Source organism: Triplophysa dalaica, chromosome 5, assembly GCF_015846415.1.
Source record: "Triplophysa dalaica isolate WHDGS20190420 chromosome 5, ASM1584641v1, whole genome shotgun sequence".
Taxonomy (NCBI): domain Eukaryota; kingdom Metazoa; phylum Chordata; class Actinopteri; order Cypriniformes; family Nemacheilidae; genus Triplophysa; species Triplophysa dalaica.
In genome coordinates this window covers 9,412,534-9,440,485 of record NC_079546.1, presented here as the reverse complement: position 1 = coordinate 9,440,485, position 27,952 = coordinate 9,412,534, and the positions used below count along the sequence as shown (strand labels likewise).

Here is a 27,952-nt window from a genome sequence, read left to right as displayed (position 1 = left end):
GCAAGAGAGTCGAAAGCGACAGCGAGAAGAATTCACAACACAGAATGAATACGTTTGGATGATAGAAACTTCCTTCTCTTCTCTCTCCGTCTCTGCCAGTTGTGAGATGACCTCTCTCCTGACCTCGAAGAATCATAACTCATTCGTTTAAGCTAGAAAATGAGATGAAAGCCAGAGGCGTGCTTAAAGCTGAAACTACAGGAAGTGCAAAGCAATCATAAAGTCAAGCTACAGGCCAAACTATTGCGTGTGATGCTGCTTCACACACTCAGGAATGAAACTTAAATGCCTAGAAGATACAAAACATTTTAGCTTCCGTAATTTTATTATTTCTGAGCCAAACCCAATATTTAGCTGGAAATAAAAAGGTTGACCTACAGGGTTTTTGAATATTTCCTGAAAAAGCAAAAGGCAGCAAGAAAATGCTGTCGAGTGATGTTGCTAAATGAGAATCAGACGCTGTGGTTTGATAGAACGTCACTCTTGCATGTGATAGTGCATAAATATGAAAGATTATGTAAACAAAATGTTATAAGCAAATAATGGATGTTTCAGACAAAACACGGCATGTTAGTTTGATTGATCCAATAATGAAAACAGTCAAATACAAAACAATAACTATAAAAAATGCTACAAAACGCCTACCACTTTTATGGAATGTGCATTTTAAAATAAATAAGGGTGAAATTAACTAAATACTATTGAACCTCCAAAACTTGTTGCTTTCCTGTAACTCACTGGTTAGAGTGTGGCGTTTGCAACATTAAGGTAATGGGTTCGATCCCAGGGATTACACATACTCCGGAAGAAATTATAGTATAATGCATAAATGTAAATGTAAAACTAACACTTAAATCATATTAAACATGATGTTTTTAAAACTGCAGAAAGTAAACAAGTTGTTAAAATTAACTTTTAACACATGCACTGAAAACAAAAATGGTTTATTGTTAAAAGAGTCTACTGGTAGAAAGGAAGAGGCAAGACTTCCTTTAAATGAATATTTCCAAGATATAACCAATATAACCAAGATCATCAAAATATTTTTGTAACAATACCGTGTAGTAATAAACGATGCACTAAAGTTTTGAAGTTTTGATATCAAATTTGATATTTATATTAATTTCAAAACTCCAGAAATAAAAATCAGGACAAGAATAAGCAGGTGTGGAAATTTACATTTAACCCCTGACAGCACCAATGTGTTCACAGCACGGACAAAGGGGGCTCAAAGACCCTTAGCACCATCTGCCTGATACTTCAGTCACTCTGAGGTCATAACGTACATGTCGTGTATCATATTTTACAACACTGCTACTGAGTTTAAGAGATTAAAAAATAATCCCCCAAAACTAACCACTACATCCCTGTGAGATAGCGGAAAGGTTTACCATGAGATTACACACACAAAGCTGCTTGGCATCTTCAAAAAGGTGAGCAGGATGGCGATAGAGAGAAAGCTGAATCTGACAATAAGAAAACATTTCTCCCTCTAGCTCTCTTATTCATATTCCTGTTGTGTGCTTTCTCTCACCCTCTTTCTCTCCCACTCACGGGGAGTCTGAAGCAGGCCTATCCTCCATCTCTCTCATGCTGGCACTGAGACAGGAAAGCCCAGTGTATCAGTAATGAATACAAATCCCGATACATCACTTCTGGCGACGGCCCAGCCCCAGCAATCAACCACTTCCTGTTCCCAAGTGATCGAACTGCCGACTGTATTAATCGGAGGTGTTAAACTGAGGTTTGTATCCTGCTGGAATGTGCAACCAGATACCTCAACAGACCACAGACATCCAATGCGGCTCGAATACAAAGGCACACAAGTTATTCATCAGTTCTTCTTGGTAGGCCGGGATTCTGGTCTTGGTTTTGATTTAAAAGGGGACTGTGCCAACCAGACAGTTATAACATGGTCTTGGTATTCGGTCTGAAATATGACGGCAATTATGATGCAATTCAAAAATGGAAAGAGAGTGAGAGTTAAGAACTTTCAGACTTTCATTCGCATTTAGGATTTACACTTATGGCAAAACAACAATTTTAACGCAGACAGAAGACGTGCATTAAAAACAAAATTAGTCAAATAAATGTATTCTAAAATCTTCAATGATGAAAGTGCTCATTAGCCAACCTTAAAGGAACAGTTCACCTTCAAATTTAAATCAACCTCACGTCATTTGTGTGTGACTTTTATCCGTGGAGCAAACTGTCCAATATTGAAAAAATAAAACATTTTGCCATTTTATTGATTATTTAAGAGGAAATCTTAATACTTGTCACAAAGAAAATGTGCAGTTAAGTGTTGCAAAAGAAAAAGCTTTTAATCTTTGAAAAACTGCCCCCTCATGCATCTTTCGGAGAACAACAACTTCCCCCCACCAATTCCGGCAGGAATCCTGGAGTCACCAAAAAATCCTCAGTTCTTCATCAGACATAATACACACCCACACTCACTCCTGGACCAAACTTCCACTACACCTAAAGGACACCTGGAGGAGATTCAGACATTTCATTAGCAGGACACGTATATCTTCTACATCTAATTACATCACGGGAAATTGTGCTCTGGGATAATGCCTTTCCGCTCAATGTGTATTCAAATAATTTGTCAATGAATCACCTGCCTACCAACATGCTCAACAGCTCACATGGCAACTACCTACGGTACTTATAGAACCCTTCCGTCTATAATCAGATAAGAGGCACACATGTATGTTCAGCTGCATAAAAACATCCACTAAAAGACCAACCTGCCACGAACAGCTGGAGAAAGCAGCAAAATCATAATAGTTTTTACATCAACTAATGGCAATTTTGATATGAAAACAAACTTGACGCTTGACAAACTATTTCAGGGGGACTTCCAGTACCCAAATACTAGAAATCCAAGGCATAAGAAAGGGTTGATCATTTATATCTTACAAGCCTATGTTCCTAAACACACAGTCTTTCTGACACGATAATAGTAGAAATCTAACAAAAATTGTACGTTGATCAATGAATCTGGTTCATCACATTTCTGAGAAACCTAAGATTTACTTTCTTTACATTTATAAGCAGTTGAGCTGAACGTCCTATTACTACCGTGCACAAAAGTTGCAAAATCATCATCATTTATTCACCTTTATTTAATTTACATCTCATTCTGTAGAACACAACTGGGATCAATTTTGTGAACATTATACAGTGAAAGTGAACGGTGTCTAAAGCAGTCACTTACATCTAACACTTATTGCATTCAACAGAGAGTCAAGACAACTTTTAAATATCATCAGATAAGCAAATAAAAACCCAATTTTCATTTTTGGGTGAACTTTTCCTTTAAACTGATGTCATTACCTCTGGCCAGCAGTGCTCTTTGGCACTGCCCTTGTTTGCACAAATCAATTTATGTTAGAAAAATCCATCCTGTTTTATTATATGCTGAACACATTTTAACAGTACTATGAAATCCTACAACTATTTAAAACGCCTCAAATTGATCCGACCTCTACGTCAGCAGACCAAGTAAAAACAGACCTTTAACCACAGCGATCAGGCTTAGATGTCAATTTTGAGGCAATCTTTGGCCACTACAAGAGGCCCAAATCTGCAGCTGTGAAGGTTCCGTTACTGCTGCAGACACCACACATAACGTGCTGCCAGTCGCTGAAAATTCAAATCCCATCTTTGCAGAGAAGGAACGAATGTGTGCTCGCTGCTTTAATACCTTCCCGTGTCCTTTGCAGAGGACACCGTTCTCAGCTGTCTAATATACCACCGGAGACCATGCAGGACGCTACCTGAATAATTCGTGTTGAAGTCAAAAATGACTGGCAAGATGCCAGACTATAAAATTAAAGGTTCCCGCAGCCTAATGCAATGAATATTTTATCTCCATGGTTTTAAGCTCGCAATTCCTGAGCCAGCGCAGTAGAATATTCGAGTCGGCATGGCTAATGCATCTGACAGAATAACTAAAGGGGTTCTGAACTCGGGGGTATTCACAGTACATTTAACCCAGAGTCAATGTGTTTATTGTCCACTACTGCAGGCTGCTTTTAACACTGGGTTAAGTAACATTTCACGCTTGAATTTTTTTAAAGGGTTAGTGCCACTTTTAGCCCTAGGTTATGAAACCCTGCTCGAGAGCTCTGGCGGAGGAAACACTCGAATGCTAGAGAAGTCAGTTAGAAATAGAAAACCATAAACTGCCTCAGTGTCTACCTGATACTTTGAACATTCATTCACACTGAATTCACACGTGTTTAGTTTTAGAGAACTGCAATCACAAATACAACTGCATGTTTCTCATTTTTTAACTTAGAACCAAGAAAGAAAATGCATCTGACATTTACATCAAGGCATGAGCAGCTTTAAAATGCTTCACTTGTCAATTCCTGCAAATAATTTTGTTTGTTTATCAAATATGAATATAGATGTTTCATCTTCACAAAAATTCAAACAAATGTTACTGCGCATGTGCACTTTTGTGACCCCAACTTCACTTCCGGAACACATTCACAAACAAAAGAGTGCCTGCAGATTATTTCTGATAACAATCAAAAGAAACAGTGAAGAACCGTTACTTGGCTAAACTTGTCTCTTCAATATTTTGATTTTAGACTGCGATACCAATCAATGTAACATACGGTTCGTTAAAATGTGACCAAATGCTGGATCCACACAACAAATCGCTTGATCAATACAATTATTATACAATAAAATAATAATATTAACTCATATTAACAAATTTAAAAAATATATAAGTAGTTAAGTTATGCTATCAGACACTGCTTTTTGTATGGCTAATATTCATAGGGCTATGGGTTTGAGTCCCTAAGGTTTAATGCCCTGGAGGATAGCTGCAGTACGCCATGCTGATGCGGTTGGTACAGCAGGTGTGTGTCTGCATTTGTCACAGAGTGCCAGAGTGAGTAAACTGTTTAGATAGAGTCCATCTGCGCCCGGTACTGCGGAGAACTCGTGTCCAGTCAGCAGCTTTAGCGCGCGCACGAATAAGCTGCCATCATATGGATGAAGAATGAATCATAGTAAGGCTGCATGGAGGAAGATGTATAAAAGACGTGGCCTTTAAAACTGCCCAGCTATGCCTCTTTGTTCATCCAAGGAGCCGGGCTCCTCCGTGTGTGTCATATCAGTTCTTCTCACCACTTCAGACTGGAGCGGTTCCGTCCCAAAGAATGTTTACGTCCCCGTCAGGAAAACACTAGTACTCTCTAATCAAGGCCGTGCTTGTGCATACACAAATCAGTCTCGCTCAGCACGCGCAGATTTATGACCTCGCGAATACGCGTGTGCCGCCATGCACTTGTAAGTCATTGCCCAAAGACGGCGATAAAAGTCATGACAAGCTTTTTTTCTCCCTGGTTTCATTCATCCCTCAAGGTCGAGAGACTTTCGGGAAGAGGAAACGTGAACGGGCCTCGGGTCTGCTTCCTGGGCTGCTCAACGTCACGGCCGGTGTTGTTATTTCCACCGGCAGCCTCTGTTTGTGTGTCGTTATGTGCCGTCACAGGGAATTATGGGAGTCTTGGGTGATTAGCACTGATGAGAAGCAGATGGCTGCAGAGGTACAGTAAGACAACGCGGCGCTAGAGGTTAGCATGCTAGGCCTGGTAACGCTGCTTGTGCCGCAGCACCCTTAACACTAATAAAAGCAGGAGTAGAACACGCACATATGCACTTCACTCATAACCAATCTGTTTGGTGTACGTAAAGTTACAGAAGGCAGTTTGGCTAAAAAGTCATTTGCTCGCATGTAGAGGTGCCTCTGATCGCTGTGCCAGAACATAATTGGGCCTGAACCCAAACGATCTATCACGATAAGTTGTCACGAGAGACTTGATTGCAGCAACATGGCTGAAGGACCTTGTTCCTGCTGCTGCCTGTGTAAACACGTTGTCAGTATATAGAGGAAGTAAAGCCAGAACATAAAGGTCCAGCTTATTCATGAACAATACTCAGAAAAATCCTAACTGTTTAGTACTGGTTCAGTATAAAGTATTAAATGCAGTGCTGGGAGGAATGACCTAAGGTAAGACAGTGAGAGAGAGAGAGAGAGAGAGAGAGGATCACAACAAAACCGATGAGGAAATCTTCTTGGCTTAATGCAATTACTCCAGAACTCAAAGCTTAATCAAATAAGGCCTGAAAAGACCGTATAGATAATACGCAACAAAACACTTACGCAAGAGACCTTTAGAGCCTAAAAAGATTGAATAACATGCTACATAAAAAAAACTCCCTATACACCATAAATCAATTGTTTGGCTACACGCGGTTCACAGTGAGTCAGTCTTAAAACTGTCTGATTAGACACAGTAGTCAAACACACATCGTTCAGGCCTAATCAGAAACATTAGCGTGTTTGTGTTCAGAGGAAACAGCACCTGTCAGGGCAGCGATTTAACAGCGCTCTCTCCGTAAAACACACAGAACATATCCTGTGGAAATGCTGGTGTTAATATTTGACAAAAGGTCAATAAAAAAGCCTTTAAAAAGGTCACCTATATGCATTACCTGGGTTTCAAACCCGGGACATTAGAACTGCTGGAGCCAAGTTTAACTAGTACTACTACTACTACTGTTTTCCTTTGTTAAACAAAATCAGTGAAATACACAAAAAAGTAATAAAAAAAATACATGCAAATGTGAATCTATTTCACAGAATTATGCGACAGTATTGTGAGCACCTGCAAACCAACCATGCACTGATTTCCTGCCATCTTTCTTGGGGTGGAAAGGTAAAATGTGTCCAGCGTATAATTTTTTGGAGGATCTATCAACAGACTTCTAAGGTGTATAAAGACCTCACATAATAACGCAATATGTTTTATTTTAGAATCAGCTATTTCACACACTAGGGGTCCTCTTACATGGAATTAGCCCTGTTGTATCTACAGTAGCCCTAATGGGACAAAGTGCTCTACAGAACATGTTTCGTAAATACGTTATCTCCTTCGGCAAAGAACGTAAATTACCTCTATAACTGTAAAAAAAATTTCTCTTCCTAGATTTCAACAATATTTTGCTTGCGCTTCTCTTTTTCAGACTAAATGGACAAATATTTTGACATGCTACGTCCGTGGTACATGAAGCTTTCAAATTATAAGAAATCACTGACAAATAACGCTGGGGAAATGAACTAGATATTTCAAACTCTAATGTCACTAAATCTGCACATCAATGAGCAATTTGAGACAGCTGCCTTCAAGAGGTCATATTATGACAAAATCCATTTGTACCCAAATCCCATATCATTTGACTCCGATCATAGGAAAATGTTTTGTGAGGCTGTCACAATATAATGGAGAGTTTGCAAGAGAAATTGTGCATACTATAGTATTGGACATGACAGCAAACCCACAGACTATTAAAAGGTGTTATTACTCATTCCACATAAGTAGAGGTTAGCAATACATACCACAGGCCATTTACTTGTAGGTTTTCAAGAGTTACTATTAAAATTTCATTTCATGCAGTGTGTACTGTTGCTGTGTGTGTATGTAAGCATTCTTGCAAGTTGTAAAAATAAAATTTACTAAAACTAAAGGAGTCGAAATGAGCCATTACTCGTACAAAATGAGGTTGGAAATCGTTTGAAAAATGAGGTAACGATTGTTTTGCCACAACAAAATGTTGTTTAACATAAAATCATTTAAGTAACGCATATCTCCATCAACTGCACCACAATACCATATGAAACTGGCATTTTTAAAATGAAAAACAAGGAAATATGGATCATGTGTAAAGGGAGAGTTTGGCATCCGGTCAGTCTGTAAGTCAGGCAACAAACGTTGTCGCCTTCAAAATCTATCAAAAGTATAAAACGCTCTACATAACTAACTATGTAAAAATAGTTTCAAAAGCAACGCATCCATCACTTCTTTCAAATGTTTGGTTTTAAAGGCTTTCAACAAATCTGAATTCTGTCAGTTGCCATGGTGACGACGACTTGGTAGGACACAACTGCTAGATGGCGCCAACGTTTCAACACCTGTCAACTCATCTCCTGCGTGAGTGTCCGTGTGAATGTGAGCAAGTGTGTGAGGGAGACTGCAAGTGTGTTTATACAACCAGTGTGAGATACACAGAGGCAGCAAGTAAGAGATTTGATGTTTGTTAACCAGCCAAATAAACCCTTAAGGAGAAACTTAACATGCTGTCAACACAGATCGAGAACGATAGAGACATACAGAGGGTTGAAAATGAAGAGTAAGAGACACAGACATCGGATAGAGGACATGCAGGGAGAGACAGACAGCGGGTAGAGGGCAGAGAAACCTTGAATCACGTTTGTCTCGGGGAAGCAGAGATCTGGCGTACAGAAATGATGGGAAAACTGGGCATTTGGATTTAACCAAAACATTAACACCAATTTATTTATTTTATAATACGTGCAGGGTTCAGCTGCTTAGAAAAAACACACAACTAGTATCACACTGACAAATTGCATGATTTGATATACCATATGCATAGCATAGTAGTTATTTAATATTTATTTTAAAACAGTTCTTTCTGAAGTTGTGCATCTCCAAAGCACCGATTTATATCCATCATCAGCTCAGACCTGTTATTTACAAAGCAGCTGACTGGGTTGGGTTGAGTGGATTTTGATGGAGACACAAGAGCAGCAGTCGTTTCACACTGCGTGTGACGCTGGCATGACTGATGTGCGACATAAATCACTCCCTCTAATATGCCCCTGCCATCCTGGGAGGGAAACCCAATCCATTCTCTATACAAATACACACATCCATCACTCCTCATTCAATATCACCCAACAAGAAAACAATACACTACCAATGTGGAATTAAAATCTGAGTGCACGCATCATTGATTATGTTAATTGGGAGGTCTGATCATTTTAAAAGCGCTTTAGAAGGTGGAAAGCTTTTCAAGTCGACAATTGACTGATGTAAGTGAATTTGGAAATTATAAAGAACATCTAGATCCAACATATGGTCGTACACTAGTGGTCGACCTACAGGGCAGTTTAATGTTAAGGGTAGAGTTGAGAAGTTGTCACCCTGAATCTTCAATGCATTACAGGCCTCTCTATCGCTATCTCTGTTTAAAGGGATGGTTTGATGGAATTTCACTTCTTTAAATTTGGTTTGTTTGTATTGTAGCTGTTTAAGCAAAAACAACCACAGTCAAGTCAAAAAGTTCACATAGAGGCAGATATTTTCTTTTCTGGGTTTGTGACATAATGAAAGCCAAAATTTACATTGACCCTGCACCCTGGAACACGGATAGGGTAACACTTCCAATCACAAAAGCCTGGCTCAGCTTGACCAATCAGAGTGTTTCGGGAGGAAGGACTTCGTAGACACAGGCACTAAACGGACCCTTTTCTGGGAATCAAGATGACGGTGTAAAACGCAGGTAAAATATGTAATATACAGTCCCCTCCACTATTAATGGCACCATTGGTAAATTTGAGCAAAAGCGGCTGTAAAAATAAATCTCCATTGTTCAAAAATCAACATTTCATTCAAGTAAAACAATTTAAAGTGGGGGGAAAACATTGTATTTTCTCTAATACGCCCTGACCAAAATTATTGGCACTTATGAGTAAAATATCTCCCAAGTATATTCCCATTAATATAAAAATTTTCTTAGCACACCAAGGTGACTAAAATCCTGATGTTGTCCAGCAATGACTTGTTTCACAAGAGAATAAAATGAAGTAACACAAAGCCCAAATCCTTTAATCATTCATCACAATGGTTAAAACCAAAGAATTCTGGGCCCGTATTCACAAAACATATTATCTTACCACTAAGAGCTCTCCTAAACAGCTGTTAAAGTTTTTAGCCAAGAATTTTCTCTTAAATCCTATTCACAACGCTGCTGAGTGCAACTTTTACTAAGGAGCAGTAAGAAATAAGCTAAGAGATTGCTATGGCTGATGTCAGCAAACTTACTGACTGTGAGCACAGTGATTGGCTAAAAGAGGATGGGTCATGGGTCATTTATTCATAGGAATATTAGAGAATGAGGTACCACAATCACATATTTAAATAGAGATCTAAAAAGAATAATAATATTTTAAATATATAATTGTTGCCATATTCAAATTAGGATTATAAAATATACAGTTGGTAAATTAGTGAATATTAGTAAATTAATAATTAAACAAGTGAAGAGTTTTTACTGTTTTTACATTCCGATTCATATCCAACAGTTTTTTTTTATTGTTTTTATCAAGTAACAATAACTTGTAAAATAATTAATGTATTTTTAAAAATACAGCAAATTAAACATGTTTATTGAAACACAATAAACATGATTTCTGAAATATTTTTTAAAAATGTGTTCTCTTTTGCAAATAAACTATACTATGTTCATATATAAAAAGTATATGTTCAGCTAATTGTAAGCATTTCGCCTGTCTCATAAACAGTTAGCACGTAGTCTTCATGGTTAAGCTCATGGTCATGAAATCTTTCTAAAATGTTTACGTTTCAAGGCAGACTGCCGGAGTTACAGCCATTTTAGGATTGTTGTGAGTTGGTCGTAGTCTCCTTCAGACCTGCAAACTCGGAATAATAATTTTTACTTCCGTATTTTCGATGAATTTCAGAGTGAAATGGAATTTTGAAGAAGAAATATACTGGCCGTGACTTTCGTCCTTTTCTGCAATTTGATTGGATGTATGCAAACCGCCGTTGCATTTTGAAATGGAACTGACAGCAGACTGACAGTAAAAGGGAGGAGTTAACTTATGCTCCACCCAAGCCGTCTTACATACGTCATTTAAGATGGATATAATTACAGGACAGAAGTGCATTTTCAGATTTAACTGAAGTTTATATGGGCACATGATTTAAAAAAAAAAGAGAATGACCAACATTGACCAACTATTTACCATGAACACTGCAATATTTCATGAAAAAATAGTAAGGTAGGGAGAGAGTTTTTAACACAATTTTTCTGGGACATTCTTGTTAATCTAAAATATTACTGTTTAATTTGATTCATTTTAACTTTTAAGTTGTTTTTACTTTTAAGCCCACACAAATCAGTAGGGAATACCTGTAATATTGTGCACACAAGGACGCCTGGAACATCCGGATAAGGTCAAGGCCACGTGATAAACGTGCTGGTGCTAGTATCTAAAAGTGTGCTTAGACACAAAATGCCAGGGTCTCATTAAAGAGCAAATATAAAACTGATGAATTAAACATGCGACCTTCACTGAGAATTCAGCATCACCTTAACTAGACCGCAAGCAGGAGGGACTAACCAGTGGAGGAACGGTAATAGCAAGTGAGAGACAGAGTGAGAAGAAGAGAAATTATATGTAAATGAGGAAAAATATAATAACGTGAACGATCCAGGCATCAAGGTCAGACCAACCAGTATGTGTCTCCAAACTTATGATGATGCTTTCTGAATTTGCTTGTGTTTTTTTGTGTTTGCATGCGTTTTCTTCGGTCACAGCGCAGTGACACCTAGCGGCCACCGTACTATCGGCTGCAAAACCAACACAGGACTCAAGCGAGAACCAGCTGCGGTTCAACAATAAGCACGCTTTCACCGAGGCATTCGTGGTACTGGATAATATCCTGAGGTCGGGGTGCACTGTAAGACTCAAAGTTTAAAACAGTCTGTAGGCAGCTGATCTGATATTCACTTAGAGCAAACGCATCAGGCCTGGCCAACATACACAACCATACTAGCACTTCCACCCCCTTCAAAAGTGAACTCCTTCCTAACTCTTTAGTTTTATTATTTTCTGCTTAATTCCCTAAGACGTTCTGCATTCCCTCACACATAAAAAAAAATAGTGCCTCTATGTTGTTTAAGGTTATTTTCACACTTGTTTTTACAACATTTTTGCAAACAAAACTTTTTTACCAAACTGTGACAATCTCAGAAAATGGTCTTGTACAAAGCCAAACAGTTGTACTTACTATATGACTCTGTTGTTTGCTTATCATAACAACAAATTGTTGATCCAGGCTCAATTTATATTTTTATTTTACATGTAACTCCAAATATTTTTGATCAAGTCAACAATAATGACACATAACTACTACTTGAATTATTATGAATAAAACATAACTATAGGAAATAGTAACGTAAGATTTCACAACTGTTATAAATAACACAATTTCACCCAGCCCAACCTGTCTGACTCAACCCTGATCTGGGGCACTCATAGACCGGGTCTCAGGCCATGTTCCATTTTTTGGGACCTGGACTACTCCAGCTAAAACAAACAGTGCAATGTTCCAATAGTGCCACACTGTTTACACTTTCTGGTAACAAACCTACAAATGGATTACTTTTGCTCCTCTCTACAAATTAGGCTGGGATTGGACAAACAATCTGAACAATGAAAAATGACACACTTGAGCTTTACAGAGGTCTCAAAAACACCTTTTTGCTTCTGGTGATAACAATTAAACACAAGGAGTTGTTCACCACATGAACAGAGTGGAAATGATCAGTGTGTGTTATTAACAGAGAATGACTAAGCAAACCACAGAGTAACTCTTACCGAACAAACATTTCAAACACAAAGGACGTGACACAAAGACTGTGTGTGTTTCCATGATTTCCAGAAATCACAGTTTCTCGTACGGCAACTGTTAACGATGAAATATTACGATGACGAACGGACATTATAGTGATAATTATGACCAGTCACAACTCATTTAATTCAGTCCAGACCTTTCCACACGCAGATCACCCACGCTCACTCGTGCAGTCGTTGCTGGGGGGACGTTGGTTCGGAGGAGCGAGGGATGGTTATTAGACTCCTGTGTCGTGCCCCGTTGCTGACTCACATGTTAACAGGGGGCTTTGGTTCTCTCCAAAAATGCAGAGGGTGCCTGCGGTGCCAATGTGTCACAAGCAGCTGTTTTCTGCTTTATTAACATATACACATTTATTCATGCAGTCTGTCATCCTTCTACTTATCTACTTCTCCATCCATTCATGTGTCCTTCTTGCTCTGGATGTGACACTGAGCGCAAGGAATGCAGATTAACACACACAGACATACGTAAGGTTTACTGCAGCCCGTTCTAAACGCTGTATGTGTGCAGTTACGTGCTGGGTGGAGCATATACACGTCAAACATAAGCCAAATGCATGTCTCAGTTTGCTAAATAAACACGTTTTTTAGCAATTTAAAGAGGTTAAACTTCCATACACGAGATGTAACAGTCAGAAAATTTAAATTAAGAGAAATGTCCATTTACTTTAATCATTTATTATTAAGTTCAAATACAGTTGTGGTGGAGACTCAAGACACATAGCATAACCCCTAGAATATAACTGATAAGTGGAGGTTGCTATAGCAACCATCACTATTATTATGGCTCATACTCATGGTTAAAGATTGGGACATATTTTCTTACCTTACGTATATTTGGAGTAGGTGTCCTTCCCATTTGGTGCCTACAGTATATGACCATAGATTCTACCTCAAATGATAAATAATGCTAGAGATGCACCGCTACAAAATTTCTCCACAGATACTGTTAGACGATTATTCGGAATGGTGTCTGCCCATGCCGATAGGTTGGTGGTTATATTACTTCGATTTGACATTCAATATTAATAGTCATTATATGAATTGGTGATATTTCGAAACATTTTCTATTCACAGAGCACAAATTCATTGCATTTTCCTGTTCTCTTTTGCACGACAAGCCGAAAGTGTGACAAAACGCTTTTATCGACCGCTACCAATTGTTGGCAGATATTATCGGTGCATCACTAAATAAAACATTGGCTTGCTGAAGAGGCTTTTGTTACTACAGTACTCCTAAGAAATCTGATAACAAAACACAGATTCACCCATCAGATTCCCGTTAAAGGAACCATTTCAAGGGGCCAAAATGTTTTTTAATCAATGACACACACTTAAACACCCTAGTGTCACAGTTTCAAAAAAACTATTCCCCACAGTAAAGAGGCTTCTAGTGGCTAGAAGCAAGCCGTAAGGAATCACCACTTTGCCCTTGAGCACATCATTTAACCTTAGGCTGCTCACGGGGGACTGTCCGTGCAACAGGTGGATTGTGACCCACTTGAGGTAAAAGCATGTGCTAAATGACTGTATATCGTTTACGGCTTGGGATAACCTACAGTACATATTCAAACCAAGATGTCACAATTCTCTTGATAAAGCATCTCAACAGAGTAGATCTACAAGAATGCACAATGTCTAGAAACATATGTTGAGGTTCTGGTCTACATCACAGCATATGCAGTGAATCAATGCGTATGGGACAGCAGATAATTGCTGCACTTCCTTGAGTGCTCGGAGGCCAAATGAGCGCCTGTTATTGTTCTAATACAACATCTGACAAGTCTCACAATTCCACTGTGACAAGAACCAACTTCTCTGCGAGGCCAGGAAGACTTCTCAATCTGTTTTCTCACTAACTGGGCATTCAAAGGCATTTGAAAATAAACATCCTGAATTATGTTTCAGAAGTGAGTGACTGAATAAATAGAAAAAAATCAGGATCAATCCGGACGTGTAAAGATCTACATCTTTATGATTGTGTTTCAAAGCATTAAACCAGAGACCATCAACGTTTGATGGCACTTTCTCTAAGCCGCAGCAATAAACAAACCGCTAACTTCCACAACTCCGCTGCATTCAGCAGTCTATGTTGATGCTAGTTGGGCTGTCTTAAATATCTGTCACGTAAACATTAAACAACGCTACGAACAAACAACATTAGCAATAAAAATACCAAACAGATCCCAGCGATCTAACCTGGAAACACTAGCGAGGAGTGTCACTCTGGTGACCTGGATGTGTTTGACAGCAACGAAGAGGGAAGAAATGCTTGATTATTCTACGCCGCCCAAAGGACGAAGAAAAGTCGGGGACACAGCTCTCAGATGGCATCCTGGAGCTTTGTCAGACATTTTGAGATCTATCATAAACACATAATTTAGCTAATGACCTGATTTGCCCGTCATATGAAGCTGGCACAAAGCCCAAGAAAGATAAAGCCAGATAATATTGCCCTCATTACCAATGAGCATCTTAATCAATGAGTGTCAAGGGAAACCAACAACCTTCAAGAAAGTAAGAAAGGCAGAGAGACGAATACATATACTAAGTACATACACAATCTTTATGAATAAATGTATTAAATACACAGAAAATCTTTTTTGTAAACATCCTTGTTAATTATTAGACTGACATACCTGGTGACATCACTTTAAGAGTTATCAGTCATTTCATATTCTGAAGGTCTGTTTACAACAGGCACGAGTCTACACCACAAATACAACTTTACAATGGCTACATGTGTATGTATGTGATGGGTCAAAGCAACAGCATGTTCAGGAACAGATATTTAACATTCCAGAATAGAATGTTGTATCGCAGCGCACAAAACATCCTTTCCATCTTTCAGTCACTAGATTGTTTGCTTAGCGGAAGAGGTTCATGTTTGGCTCTGACACGTCTCTCTCCTCTGGTTCTGTGATTGACCGAGGCTGTGTTTACCTGAAAGCAAGCCCTCGTCAGCAGCGGTAGACGACAACACAACACAAACATGAACATCTGCTGAGCTACGGGCCACCAAGGAGATCCTGCTCTGCTAGGACACCGACGTGCAGGCTGCTAATGGATGTACGTGTCCATTAGTTTGATTGTGAGCGGTGTCAAGAGACTGCTAAGTGAAAAGAAATTGTTGTGAGCAGCGATAGGCAGATATATCGACCAGGATGATCTTTCTGACCTTACATTTGACATTATCGACGCCAGGCCTGCTAACAGAAGTGGACATTAAATCAAGTGTAAATAATCACAAAGCCTTGTTTAGGCAAAATTTATGCTTTTTTGTCTCAATACAGTAAATATATAAGCAGGCACATTGTCTTGAAACATATTTGCTAATGTTGTGCATATCCACATCATGTATAGTATCATTTCTTTAAGCAGTTTCTCTGTGTTACCAGTGAAGACTTGTTTATTTTCTGTTTTTAAACATTTAAATAATAAATATCGTAAAAAGTTTGTTAAACATCACTTCCATTTACTGTATATCTTATATATATATATATATATATAGCTTATTTGCTACCATTAGGTGATGATGGATGTATATGTATTGGCCAAACATTTTTGGTTTGACTAACAGTTAAACAAAAATATCTGTAGGGAAACAATAATAAGCACAAATGTGACCCTGGACCACAAAACCAGACTTAAGTAGCACAGGAACGTTTTCAGTAATCGGGCCAAAAATAAAAGGTATGGGTATTACCGATTCTTCTATTATGCAAAAATAATTATGATGTTATGTAAAGTTCATGTTCCATGAAGATATTTGATAAATTTCCTATTGTAAATGTTTAAAAACTTTATTTTTGTGCGTGGACGGCCTGCTACAGTGCCTCAGATTAACAACTTCAAATGGCGATTTTCTCAATATCATGCTTTTTTGCACCCTCAGATTCCAGCTTTGTAAACAGTTGTTGTTCTGCCAGATAGTGTCATACCCAAACAAACCATATATCAATAGAAAGCTTATTTCTTCAGCTTTCATGTGAATCTCAATTTCGAAAAAATTACCCTGGTTTTGTCGTAAAGGGTCACAAATGTTCATCTCATTACAGGAAGTTCAACCATGATATTTGTAGTAAAACTATGGTAACCAATCCACCAAAGTCCAAATCAAAAGAAAAGTGGCAACGACCAAAATAATTCCTTAAAAAGCTACTGAATCCAAAAACGAGTCATCTAAAATTAGACTCGTAAACCATTCTTCATCGTTGTCATTCAGCGTCTATTTTAAACTCATAAAGAGTTCAAGGCGGTTTTATTCTGTCCATCAAAATGGCATATCGAAGCGCGTTCCTGTCCCTCTCAGACAGAGCGCGACACAAACATCATTGTTTCGTTGCCATAATGAACTGTAGCGCTTTCCGCATGACAGATGTGCGGCAGGCCTGAGGGGGCGGGGCTACATTATTGACAGCAATTTACAGGCTTCGCTCGGTTGCGTTTGTTCAGTCAGGTGCGGCAGGTGCGCGCGCGGGGAGCGGGCTTATCGCAAGCCGCGCTGTTGCTATGGGTCGGCAGCACCGTTGCCACGGCGCCAAGAGGCGGCAGCCGGAGGCCCTGGATGAAGGGGCATCTCAGGAAAGGAAAAGACTGAGACGCAAGCTTTTCTGCAGGCTTTAAATCAGTGAAGCTACAACCTGTGGAGACTTGGGGAAACAACGTCTGCTGCGCCACAGCAGTTGATGCTGTCTGATAAGAAGGGAAAATCAACAGATGAGGGGGCATGAGATGCCCTGATCAGAATAACCTTGTTACATGTCAATCACTGAGAACTGATGGCCTGATGACACAACCCCGAGTTCATTTTAGCTGTCGGACTATTTCAGCGGTGATCAATGCAGCCTGGCCCCTTAGCCAATGTGTGCACGCCGCATGGAATGATTAAAACGCCATTTAACTCTGAAGCAGCTGACAGGATAATCGATTGACATCTGCGCGCATTTGTGGCTTATACTATACATAAACGATCGTGTCCATCACTCAAAGTTCATGAACTATACATGCGCATTAACAGATTATATCGCTGAATGCGAAATAACTGTCGGGCATGAGTTTTTAGGCTTTATGGCATGTGTTGAACGTCCTCCGAATGCGCACCGATCAGAGAGGTTTAAAGCATTGCGCAGAATGTGTCTGGGTATTAGAAACGGAACGGTTCGGGTACACCCCCGCGTCATGCCCATGATAGCGCCAGCAACACTTATTATACACCCCCCAACATCACATCCATATGGCACAGACACAGTTTCCAAACAGAGCGAATGCAAAAAGAGAAATTACCTTGATGGTTTTCAAGGGTGTCCTCCGGTATGTACATGTTTTTGCTTTCATTTACCATATATGTAGTCCGGCTTTATCCGAAGGTGAATGAAGAAAAAGGTTGTTAAAAAAGAGGGGGTGGGAAAAAAGCAACCCAGGGGAAAGAAATCAAAGTAAAAAGGGGGGAAGAAAAAATGAAAAACGCAAAGCGTGAGATATTCCTTCTTTTGCGCCTTAGTTAATATTACCTGATCCCCATTATAGAGCTAAAGATCAGGAAAGGATATTCGCAGGAACCACCTAAGAAAACGAACCAGTGCATCTTTGGAACATCCGGGCCCTAAGAAACATGATACCAGCACCGCGTGCCGATAATCGATAATCAAACCGGATCGGAAACGGTTCGAATAGGATGCTGCAACAGCCAGAAGAAACGCAGGGAACGCGGGCGCTGCCGTAGTTTCGGAGACCGCTCAAAGCGCATCAAAAGGTAAACGGCGTGTATATTCCAGATCTCACGGGGTTAAATCTTCAGATATGATCGATTCCATTTGTGATGCTCCAGAACGGGCGTAGTTTGTGTCGCGCCTCGTTAGAAAAGAGAGTGCGGAATCGGCCGTGTCCAGTCCATATTGGAGAGAAAGGGGAGTAGTCAGACTGTGGCCCTGCGGAGAGAGAGCGCTCACCACCACCGCCAGCCTCTCTGCAATGATCTGACGACCAAACCCCCTCCCCTGTAGACTCCCTGACTGCTTCCAGATGTGACTGCGCTAGAAAGGAGAATAAATCCTCCACGCTTCTCCAGACGTGCTCTATCTCTTAAGGGAGACCAAACTTGGGAAGATCGATTCAGATCGCATCAAATTCAGCCCAAATTATGGCCAGGTATTTTCTTGGACATGAGTTCTGAATCGTTAGAGAAAATACATTGCTCTCTGGACCACACAAGCATAACATGCAAAAGAAAATGATGGCTTACTGAACTTAGTTTTTCCATTAATGTCCATTAAGACTTCTCTTAATGTGACAAAATGCCACACAATTCTGGGGTTAAAATTGATTTTGTTAGAAGCAGGTGTCGGGTTGATTTAACTGGTCTGATTTTTCTCTTTCTCTGTGGTTTAACAGTCTGATCTTCTTATGGAAGAACAAGCAGTTTCCTGATCTTTTTCAGGATTGTCAGGCTCTGATAAAGGGGACGATGGGGCCTGGGAATTTCAACAAGTTGACTGAGAATCTTTCATCAGCAAATGGTCTACTATGATTTTAGCAGGCCCTTCCCTGGTTATGGCCCTCCTTCTGGTCATGAGAAAACTTCACATGTCCCTGGAGACATCTCCTGCCCCCAGATTATTCTATCACTCTCTGTCTCTCTTGCACACTCGCTTTCTCTCCCTGTGCATCTGAATTACAGATTTTTTTATATCGAATTAGTCAGAACTGTAAAAAAAGAGACATACAGTAGAACTTCAAAATTTCAGACGTTCCCATAAATAAATGGCCTTTGGATTTGGCTATAACATGGCTTTGAACAAAAGTTGATGACGGAGGTCAGCACATTCTCTTCAGCATCATCAAAAAAGTGATTATATTTAGTTTCTGTAATCCACAGAGGAAATGTTCAGAATGTGTCTTCATTTAATAGTAAATTCTGAGAATACATATCTAAAAAAACAGTGGACATCGGTACCAAAGGAAAACTGGTTAATGCGTGTCAGAGTTTAATAATTAATTTGAGATTTCAGACCCACTTTTTAAATGTCAAGACAAATTTGTCTCTGTGGTTGTGCAAGATTGTTTAAATTACACGGTTATTATGGACTAGTTAACTAACTAAACATACTTAACTAAAGCATCACAACCTTCCCTATGTGCTGACTCAGTTTGTGTCTCCATAACACGTTATGGGAAATTAACACTTTGCTAAACGTTTAGAGAGGTAGGGTATTACTGAACTCACACGTGGCTTTTTATTTCTTGTAAATTCCTGTAAAAACAGGTATGTTTGTATTAATTTAGGACCGTTTTAGAGGCCTTAAAAACCGCAAAGGTAAGAACGGAGATAAATGACGAGAAATTGTGTAGTGCTTCCCTCTAGTGGCCAACGATTAAAGTGCAGTTAAGCAAATTGTCCTTTGGAAAGCCTAAATGAACATGATCAGAGTTGTGCAGTTTTGCTGTACTTAAAAAATACAGACAAGATGTGTTCAAAGGGGTTAAAGCTTAACTCTCCACGAGCAGGACAGGACAACCCCGAACATGGTATTAAGAAAAACGTAGAAGGGTTTCATCTAAAGGTTCCTCGGTTTTCCCAACACCCTAATGAGTCATTAGCTGGGAGTCTTTATACTGTTTATACAACAAGACCTTTAAAGGCCAAAAGGGCCCCCGGCTTGCAAAATATGTTTTAGACAGATTGTGTCAATATTTATATTTATAGCTGGAGGACTGGACGAGTAATTACAAACATTTAACATTTCAATCAATATGATGCCTACCAGTGCGCACATAGTCAATGCGAGTTAAGTCCTCGAGGGCTTCTCAGGAACAAAAAAAACTTTGTAGCGTCAGTTCACTGCATAACTATCGATGCAATCATCTGCAATATGATGCTAATCAAAGGCATGGTGCTCTCAGGTGAGCTCATGCGAGTTGCAAATGCAGGCGCGGGGCTTGAGGCGATCTGTACTCTGACTCGATTGTTTTTCCTGTGCGTCCACTCTCTCGGAGAGCAGCTGCTTCTGTCTGCTCTCGGCGCAAATATGGCGATAGAGTGAGCGGGCTAGGATTTAGAGATGTGACAAAAAGCTTTTTTTACTAGTTTTACTGTTTTAAAGAGTTTGAGAGTATACACCAGCCGTCAAAAGAGTGAAATAAAGTTTTTGTATGCTGCTTTATTGAGTTGGCTAGTGCTTATAACGCAGATTAGGAGTTCTGCCATTTTTTCAGACTAACGTCAGGTAAGTTTCACTCTTTACGTTTCACATTTATAAGACAGCAGTAACTCACGAAGGACTGATTTGTTTAATGGAGATACTATGTGCATGCGTTATGTATTAAAGGTACACGGGCATTATTCTTTTTAGTGTCACTTGTTATGAAAAACAACACCATTTGAGATTTGAACACATTCTTTACTCTTTGAGTATTATTCATATAGCCTATAGTACGTGACACGTCATGCACTGGTTATGCTACAGAAAAGTACACACTATATCAAATCGGTATACTATCAAATATTACTTTTAAGGTTATTGAAGTGTTTGAACTTCATTGTCTTACATGATGGCTTGCCAACTATGCCAAGGACCAGTTTAGCAACCGCATAACAACCCTTTGACAACCATTTGTCGTCTATTTATAATCATAATTTAAATGTATTTTTATTCACTCTATATTAATATGTTTGTTAACAAACATGTCTCACTAAGTTAATCATTTCATATAATTTCTTACACTGGACTGTATTTCAAGGGTGGTAAATTCCAAGCTCACATCACATTTTATTTTAAATAAATCATTACCATGATTTTAACAATAATGTCATATGCCTGTTTTATTGCGTTTTTTAATGCTTTCGTAATTTGATTTTAAAATTTATTTATGTTCAAAGGACAGTGCTGGAATCATGACTGCAAGTATAGGAGATGGGAGCTGTTTAGGCATGAGTCTGTCTGCTTTAAAGAGACTTGACCCCTATATCAGCAGCATCACAGACCTGGCCAGCCAAGTAGCGCTCTACACATTCAACAACATTACAAATGAATGGGTAAAAAGAGAATTTCAAAATCCTTAATGAGAGCCGTAATGTCTGTGTAAATGAATTGATACTGTTAAAAAGGTTTAAATATTAATAAAGGCATATAGAAATATTACAACTATTCTTATATTAGTAAAAGTGTAGTGGTTAAATATATATCTATTTTTTTGTTAAACAGGAGAAGACAGATGTGGAGGGAACTCTTTTTGTCTATAACAGGTATGGGAGTGCTTTTTCTGTTCCAATATGACAGTACCCTGTTTCACAGCGTGTTCTTTAAAGTAATGGTTTGCTAAGTCTGGTTAACAAACAACCATTAAGCTCAGATTTCAACGAGTACTATACACCCTAACATTGTCTTCATAGATATTGCTGGAGTAGCCAAGTTGTTGAATGATATCTGAAAATTTATCCATATGGTTGTTTAGATACTTTATCCTCCTAAGCTTGCTTACTAATGCATGCATCAGTTTTTAACATACGTTCTCTTTGTTTCAGGCTCGCTTCCCCCAGGCATGGCTTCACCATCCTGAATCGCTTGAGCATGGAAAACCTGACGGAACCCATCACTAAGGAATTAGATTTTCAACTGCAGCATCCGTTTCTCCTGTACAGGAATGCCCGCTGTGAGTCTCTCTACTCAAATGTATTCATTAATAATCCTACAAGAGGCTGATTGGTCAAATGTTTTTGAATGAAACATATTTGTTTCTTCAACAACTACTTACAGAGTGTGGTAAGTTTCTGCATCAGAAATACCTTTTTTATAACTGACAGGCTCAGAATTTTGGGCTGGTGGATCAGCTAGTATGTCAAGAAACTGTGAAAATCTGATGGTCGCTTCTCTAACGGGAACGTGTGGTGTGTTTTTGAGCGTGCGAGAGCACAGGGTGAGCATCCATCCAAAACGGAAGAAGTTAACGGCAGTAAAAGTGGGTCTGGATTGAGAGAGCTGTCAGACTGGCGTCTGTGTGTTGGTGTGTAAGAGAGAGCGAGATCAGAGATTGCTGGCAGACATGCCTGTATGAGAGACCTCAGAGACACAGTGCCTTATATGGTGTAGAGGAGTGTGTGTGTTTCTCTCCCAGTTTCCTGCCAGCATCACAGACCCAGCCAGCCAAGCCTGATTAGATAACAACTCTCACACACATTTCCAAGGAAACTTTAGATAAAAACATACTGATAGCATGTACGTGGAAAGGTCTTGGGTACTTTTGAATGAATCGTAGATCTTGTTTCAGCTGAACTCTCAGTGAATAGAGTTGCAGAAGTGTTTATAGAACGTTGCAGATGCGTTTTTAGAGCGTTGCAAAAACAACTGAATGAAAATTGGTGGTAACCAACTGAAGGGAATGTAACGTTGCATGAAACTACAAAACAAATCTGTATCCATGTCGAGCGTCATACCAAATTATTTTTTACCAGATAGATTTTGTTAGATCACATAGTACGGTAACATCAAAGAAAACTTTTTTTATAAAGTAAAATTCGCCAATGCTTTGATGTTGTTTGTAATGGTTAACGGTTTCTTTAAATGCTTGTGGACACTCTCTCTCTCAAGTGCCAAGTGTGCTAGATTATGTCATCTCATCTCTTAAATAAACGCCCTTTTGCCTGTGATTTGTGATGGTGTAGCAGGAAGTTTTAAGAAAGACTCTTGAGTATGTGGAGATCTTACCGCCTGGCCGTACGTATGAGTATCCTAGCTCATTCTCAGACACAAGTTTCCCTTTGAATCGCACCTCTGCCTCCTCCTCAAGTCGCTGGTGTTTCAGCCGGCGCCGGCTGAACAGCCCCTTTAGCATCTTCTCTCTCTCTGTTTGAATCCTTTGCAGATAAAAGCTTTAGTCTGTTTGAAGCAGATCAGAAGTTCAGTGTCCTCGAGCTCTTGTGTGAATTCAACTCCATTCAGTAAAACGTGAAGCGTACGCTCTTGAACTATGATTCCACACAAGGAAGGACACAAAGTTCAGCTCTTTCGCTTTGTGGTGTTTTGCTAAATTCGACTTTAAAAGGTCTTGCAGTCTGCTCTCATCTTCTTGGTCTCTCTCTGTGTCTCTTCACGATTCACCGTGTTCTTCTCCCCGTGCTCTCTCTCGGTCTGAGTTGGGTGTGTTCTTGTGTTCCCGGGCAGTATTTTGTTTGGGTTTTTTCCCATGCGCTGACCCCCGTGGTGCTCTCTGAGAGTGTTCTGAGAATGGACGGTGTGGATACAGCACCAACCCTCACTCTCGCTCTCTCTCTTTTACTGCTCTTGGTTCTGTTATCTCTGTTGTCTACTTGTGGAGGTGAATGGAACAGGTCCTGATGCAGCTGTCAGCACCAGACACTAAGATTAGTCCTCAAACCTCACTGACTACTTCACTGACATCTTGATAGTACTACACTCTGCACCCTTCAAAGGTTGTCCTATGTAGTTGTCTTTAAAGTGACCAGTGACTGATGCCGAAACACAAAAAAAATATATAGGCTGGTTGATCCTGAAAGAAAACATCTGGTGACTAATGAGTGTTCAGAGGCAGATGACCGTTCTGGTGGGATGGTGCACTGGTTGGCACTGGTTCTGCTTGGGGACTTGGGAGTTTGGACTCTGGGAAAGGAATGTCTACTTGAGTGTGTGTACATATGGAACATTATGAGTGTATGTGGACATTAACAAAATTCATTTCAGCTTCCTTGGTACTGATCTTTAGCAGCTAACTGCGTTACAACTTATTCTGTTGTTGATTTGTTAGTATTATCTTGTTATTTGATTGAGTGTTTTCCTCTTTTTGGCAGTGTCCATCTACGGAATTTGGTTTTATGATAAAGAAGACTGTCAACGTATTGCAGAACTCATGAAGACGTGAGTTTTTCCTCCATTTGCGTCATCTTTCTGCTTTCATTAGGGATGCAAGTTGGAAGAAATGTGACTCTTCTGGGTCCATTTTTACATCAGGTCTTAACTAATGGAGATAAGGGCGACTTTGCCGCCTCAATACTATTCCTAAATTAAATTACTTTCCTCATTGAATAATGAATTGTGAGAGCTGCAAAGCCTCAATTTAATGCACTTTTGCACACACAATCAGGTAAAAAACACAAAAATCCTAAAGTGATAGTATCCTAAAAATGAAAATTAGGTTATCAATTACTCACACTCTTGTCATTTCAGAACAGTTTCTTTCATCCGCAAAACACAAAAGAAGATATTTTGAAGAAAGTTGGTAACCGAACAGCACTGGCACCCATTCACTCCTATTGTATAGACACAAAACCAACGTGAATGAACGGGTGCTGTTTAACAACATTCCTCAAAAAATCTTTTATGTTCTGTGGAAGAAAGAAAGTCAAACCACAAGAGGGTGAGTAAATGACGACAACATTTTTATTTTTGGGCGAACTATCACTTTGAGAAACACAACAAGTGAGTAACCACTCATTCCATCTTGCCAAACTATCAAAATAATTTAAACCCCATTACTTTTCATACTACAAACACATTTTTTTGTTGTAGAGTAACTGATGTATTAGTAGGGAAGAAATCACACTCATAGAGTGTGTTACCACAGTGTCTGGCATGCTTTCAAGAATCAGTCAAAGAACCAGATGTCATAAAACATTCAGTTCCAGTAATTTTGTTTATTTTAAGGATCAGAACTGGCTTTAAATTCCCAGCCCTTGCTGTTTTTCACACTCATTGTTTTGTGTATTTTAGTTTGGCAGGACAGGAACAACAGCTACAGGCACAGGTGCAGGTGCAGAGCAAAAGCGTATCTCCACGATCGGCGGAGCAGGGGGTGGATATCCTGCAGATGCTCACTAAAGCACGAGATGACTATGACAAGGTGACATTCATCTTTGAATTTTGCTGGTTTTAAATGGTCATTTCTTGCAAGCGTACACGTTTTCTGTGCACTAGAGGTCACCAGTGCTCATCTAAATAGATTTCACTTTGTTTCTTCTTTATAGGGGAAAATCACTTCTGAACCAAAAGAGATTGGCAGTGGTGGTGTCATCTATGGAAACCCACATCTTATTAAACCTATTCCTCTTAAACCAGCACAAGACCAGCACATACAGGGACGAACACAGCAGGTACAATATGATTTCTCTTGATATGTTTTTTATGATCCAGTGCAAATGTAACATAAACGCAACCTGCAAACGCATTAAATCTAAAAACTACGTTTTTCACTTTCTCAGGATGGAGAGATGGACCCCAAACGTCTCTCTGTCACCGCTTTGTTTGGTACCCAGCCAAAGCCAGACTCGCTCTCCCCACAGCCCAGCTCAAGTGTCAACAGGACGGGCTCAGCTCGATCTACAGTAGCCCGTTCTTTGTCTTACGATGACCCGTCCACACCAGGTGGCCCTGTGGTTTCCAACCCCCCTATGCAACACTGTCCAGCCATCCACAAGCTCATGTCTGGGTCACTGCTGCAGCCCCTGTCTGAGTCCCCAAAGAGCCGTCTGTGTGAAAACGGAGCTATCCAGAACCAGCCGGACCCAATACAAAGACTGTTAATGAACCATCCTCCTGTGGCAGGGATCTCGCCCGGCCTGCAGGGAGAATGTGGGGTGGTGCCCCAAATCCACCCTACGCCAAAAGTATCAGGATCGACCCAGGCACAGTACTCACTGTATGTCCCTGCCAACAAAGCGCCCCCTGCTGGGGTGGGAAGCGGTGTAGTGTCACCCCATGAGCTTCTGCAGAGGCTCACTTTGGTGCAAAAAGAGCAGGAACTCAACCCCCGTCTAGAGCTCTTACAATCCAACCTGACCAACGTCAACTCCAGTCTCAGCAAAACCAATCTAGCACAAGTAAATAAAATCATCCTCGGCTTTGAAATTTATCACATAAAGTGGTTTTAACTGTCCTATCATGCTGAAGCGGTATCTCTTATCTCTGATTCATTGTGTGTGTGTGTGTGTGCAGGTGATGTCACCACAACGTATCCCAGCAACAGTAGCTCCAACCCTCCTCCTGTCACCCAGCATGTTTTCTAAGACTAAAACCACAACCACCAGAACAGCATCAGAACCAGAACCCAGAGCACTTAGCAAAACTCAGCTACAGGCCACACTGCTCCATCTCATTACGGTTAGAACCATACCCATTGCTTTGCTATCTTATATAATATTTGTTTGCTATAAGAACTTTGCCATACAGGAAAAGCTGATTGCATTGTGACATAATCAAGTTTCAGTCATATTTAAAACAATCGTTGGCTGATATCCTGATAGAGAGATTTTTTTTCTACAGGCACTGACATACCCACCCGCATTATATGATACAGGACAAAAAATTATCATTAATAGACACATGGGATTGATCATTGCTCTGACTCTAATGGATTGTTTTTCTCTCTCTGTGTTTCAGAACGATGTCTCATTTCTAGACACCATCTATGAAGCATATGTCTCCCGTCTAGCAACAGACTCCAGCTCAAAACCTTTCTGAAGCAGGAACACCATCTGCAAACACAAACGCAAAGATTTCACAGTCTGGACACATGCTGTCATCCCATCTCAGGACTCCCCCTGCTGTAGCCAGTGTAGAGCTTGTAGTAGACACCAGATTTATGTCAGGTTGTGGCTAAATTGGATGATCTTAATGTCATATCAACCTGCGATTTTAGATATCCGAACCTTAAAAAGTATTTTAATATTCTTGTGGGGAATTTTATAATGGATTTTACATGCAGCTTTCAGATAACAGGATAGGAATGGGATGTCGTTAATATGAAGGAAAAGGTGATTGATTGGAATGACATTCTCCTTTTAAATGAAAGCTTCATTTTAAATGAGCATATCTTAACAGAGCCAAGAAATAAAAGTAAAGTTGGTAGACTGCACCATGGAGTCTTATATAATATGAAAGACACATATTTTGACAGAAATCAGGATAAGCTCGGACATAAACGTCTTGGTTTCCTGCATTTATCAAACCATGCAGAGACCTCATCCCTGCCCAAACAAGCACAAATAGTTTATTCTTTAGTTTATTCATTTTGACATTTTATTTTACAGAGGAAACAGAAATTGATTTTGTTTAAATGGTGTACAAAAAATGTACATATAAATATATTATATTTTTCTATGCGGTGTATCCTTTGTTTTGATCAACATGCTGGATTTTTTTAGGTGACCCTTTTTTCATAAACTCAGTTAATGCCATCAAGTGTTCAACAGTCAGCTGGTCAATTTATAGACATGCTGACAATTTTTCTTTCATTGTTTTCCTTATTAAAATATATTCCCCCACCCCATATGCTGTACTGTTTTACATTTGTTACATTCTATTGTTTATGTTTATTGGTTCTGACTACAGGGGTATAACATTGATGTAAACACCAGGCTACACATGCTTTGTTTCAGCAGACATTAAA

General features: G+C 39.6%; 2 protein-coding genes across 12 annotated transcripts in view; one reads left to right on the top strand and one right to left on the bottom strand.

Annotated features, from left to right (window-relative positions):
- Nucleotides 1-24,327, bottom strand: part of cacna1c (calcium channel, voltage-dependent, L type, alpha 1C subunit) — a 101,812-nt gene extending 77,485 nt beyond the window's left edge. For 5 of the 10 annotated variants that reach the window (XM_056747559.1, XM_056747561.1, XM_056747560.1 and 2 more), the window contains exon 1: nucleotides 23,260-24,326. In XM_056747559.1, the coding sequence (XP_056603537.1) occupies nucleotides 23,260-23,386 (127 nt within the window). In that variant the 5' untranslated portion in view covers nucleotides 23,387-24,326. Of the gene's footprint in view, nucleotides 1-17,842; nucleotides 18,098-23,259 lie in introns of those variants that run through there. The other 5 variants (XM_056747568.1, XM_056747569.1, XM_056747564.1 and 2 more) reach the window with 3 other exon arrangements.
- dcp1b (decapping mRNA 1B) lies at nucleotides 20,560-27,783 on the top strand. Of its 2 annotated transcripts, none has more exons than XM_056747572.1 (10): nucleotides 20,560-20,781; nucleotides 21,440-21,590; nucleotides 21,760-21,800; nucleotides 22,080-22,207; nucleotides 24,360-24,426; nucleotides 25,279-25,408; nucleotides 25,533-25,658; nucleotides 25,767-26,384; nucleotides 26,500-26,664; nucleotides 26,944-27,783. In XM_056747572.1, exons 2-10 carry the CDS (start codon nucleotides 21,450-21,452, stop codon nucleotides 27,022-27,024), a joined length of 1,497 nt encoding a protein of 498 aa, XP_056603550.1. In that variant the 5' UTR covers nucleotides 20,560-20,781; nucleotides 21,440-21,449; the 3' UTR covers nucleotides 27,025-27,783. The 2 variants fall into 2 exon arrangements, with proteins under 2 accessions (XP_056603550.1, XP_056603549.1); XM_056747571.1 differs by having other exon boundaries at nucleotides 21,435-21,590; nucleotides 26,944-27,780.
- Nucleotides 27,784-27,952: the final 169 nt, after the last annotated feature.

Excerpts from the sequence above, each read along its gene's own strand:
- dcp1b (XM_056747572.1), top strand. The coding sequence starts at position 21,450 with ATGACTGCAAGTATAGGAGATGGGAGCTGTTTAGGCATGAGTCTGTCT. Across the intron at positions 21,591-21,759 it reads ACAACATTACAAATGAATGG|GAGAAGACAGATGTGGAGGG; the intron begins GTAAAAAGAGAA and ends TTTGTTAAACAG. Across the intron at positions 25,409-25,532 it reads CACGAGATGACTATGACAAG|GGGAAAATCACTTCTGAACC; the intron begins GTGACATTCATC and ends TCTTCTTTATAG.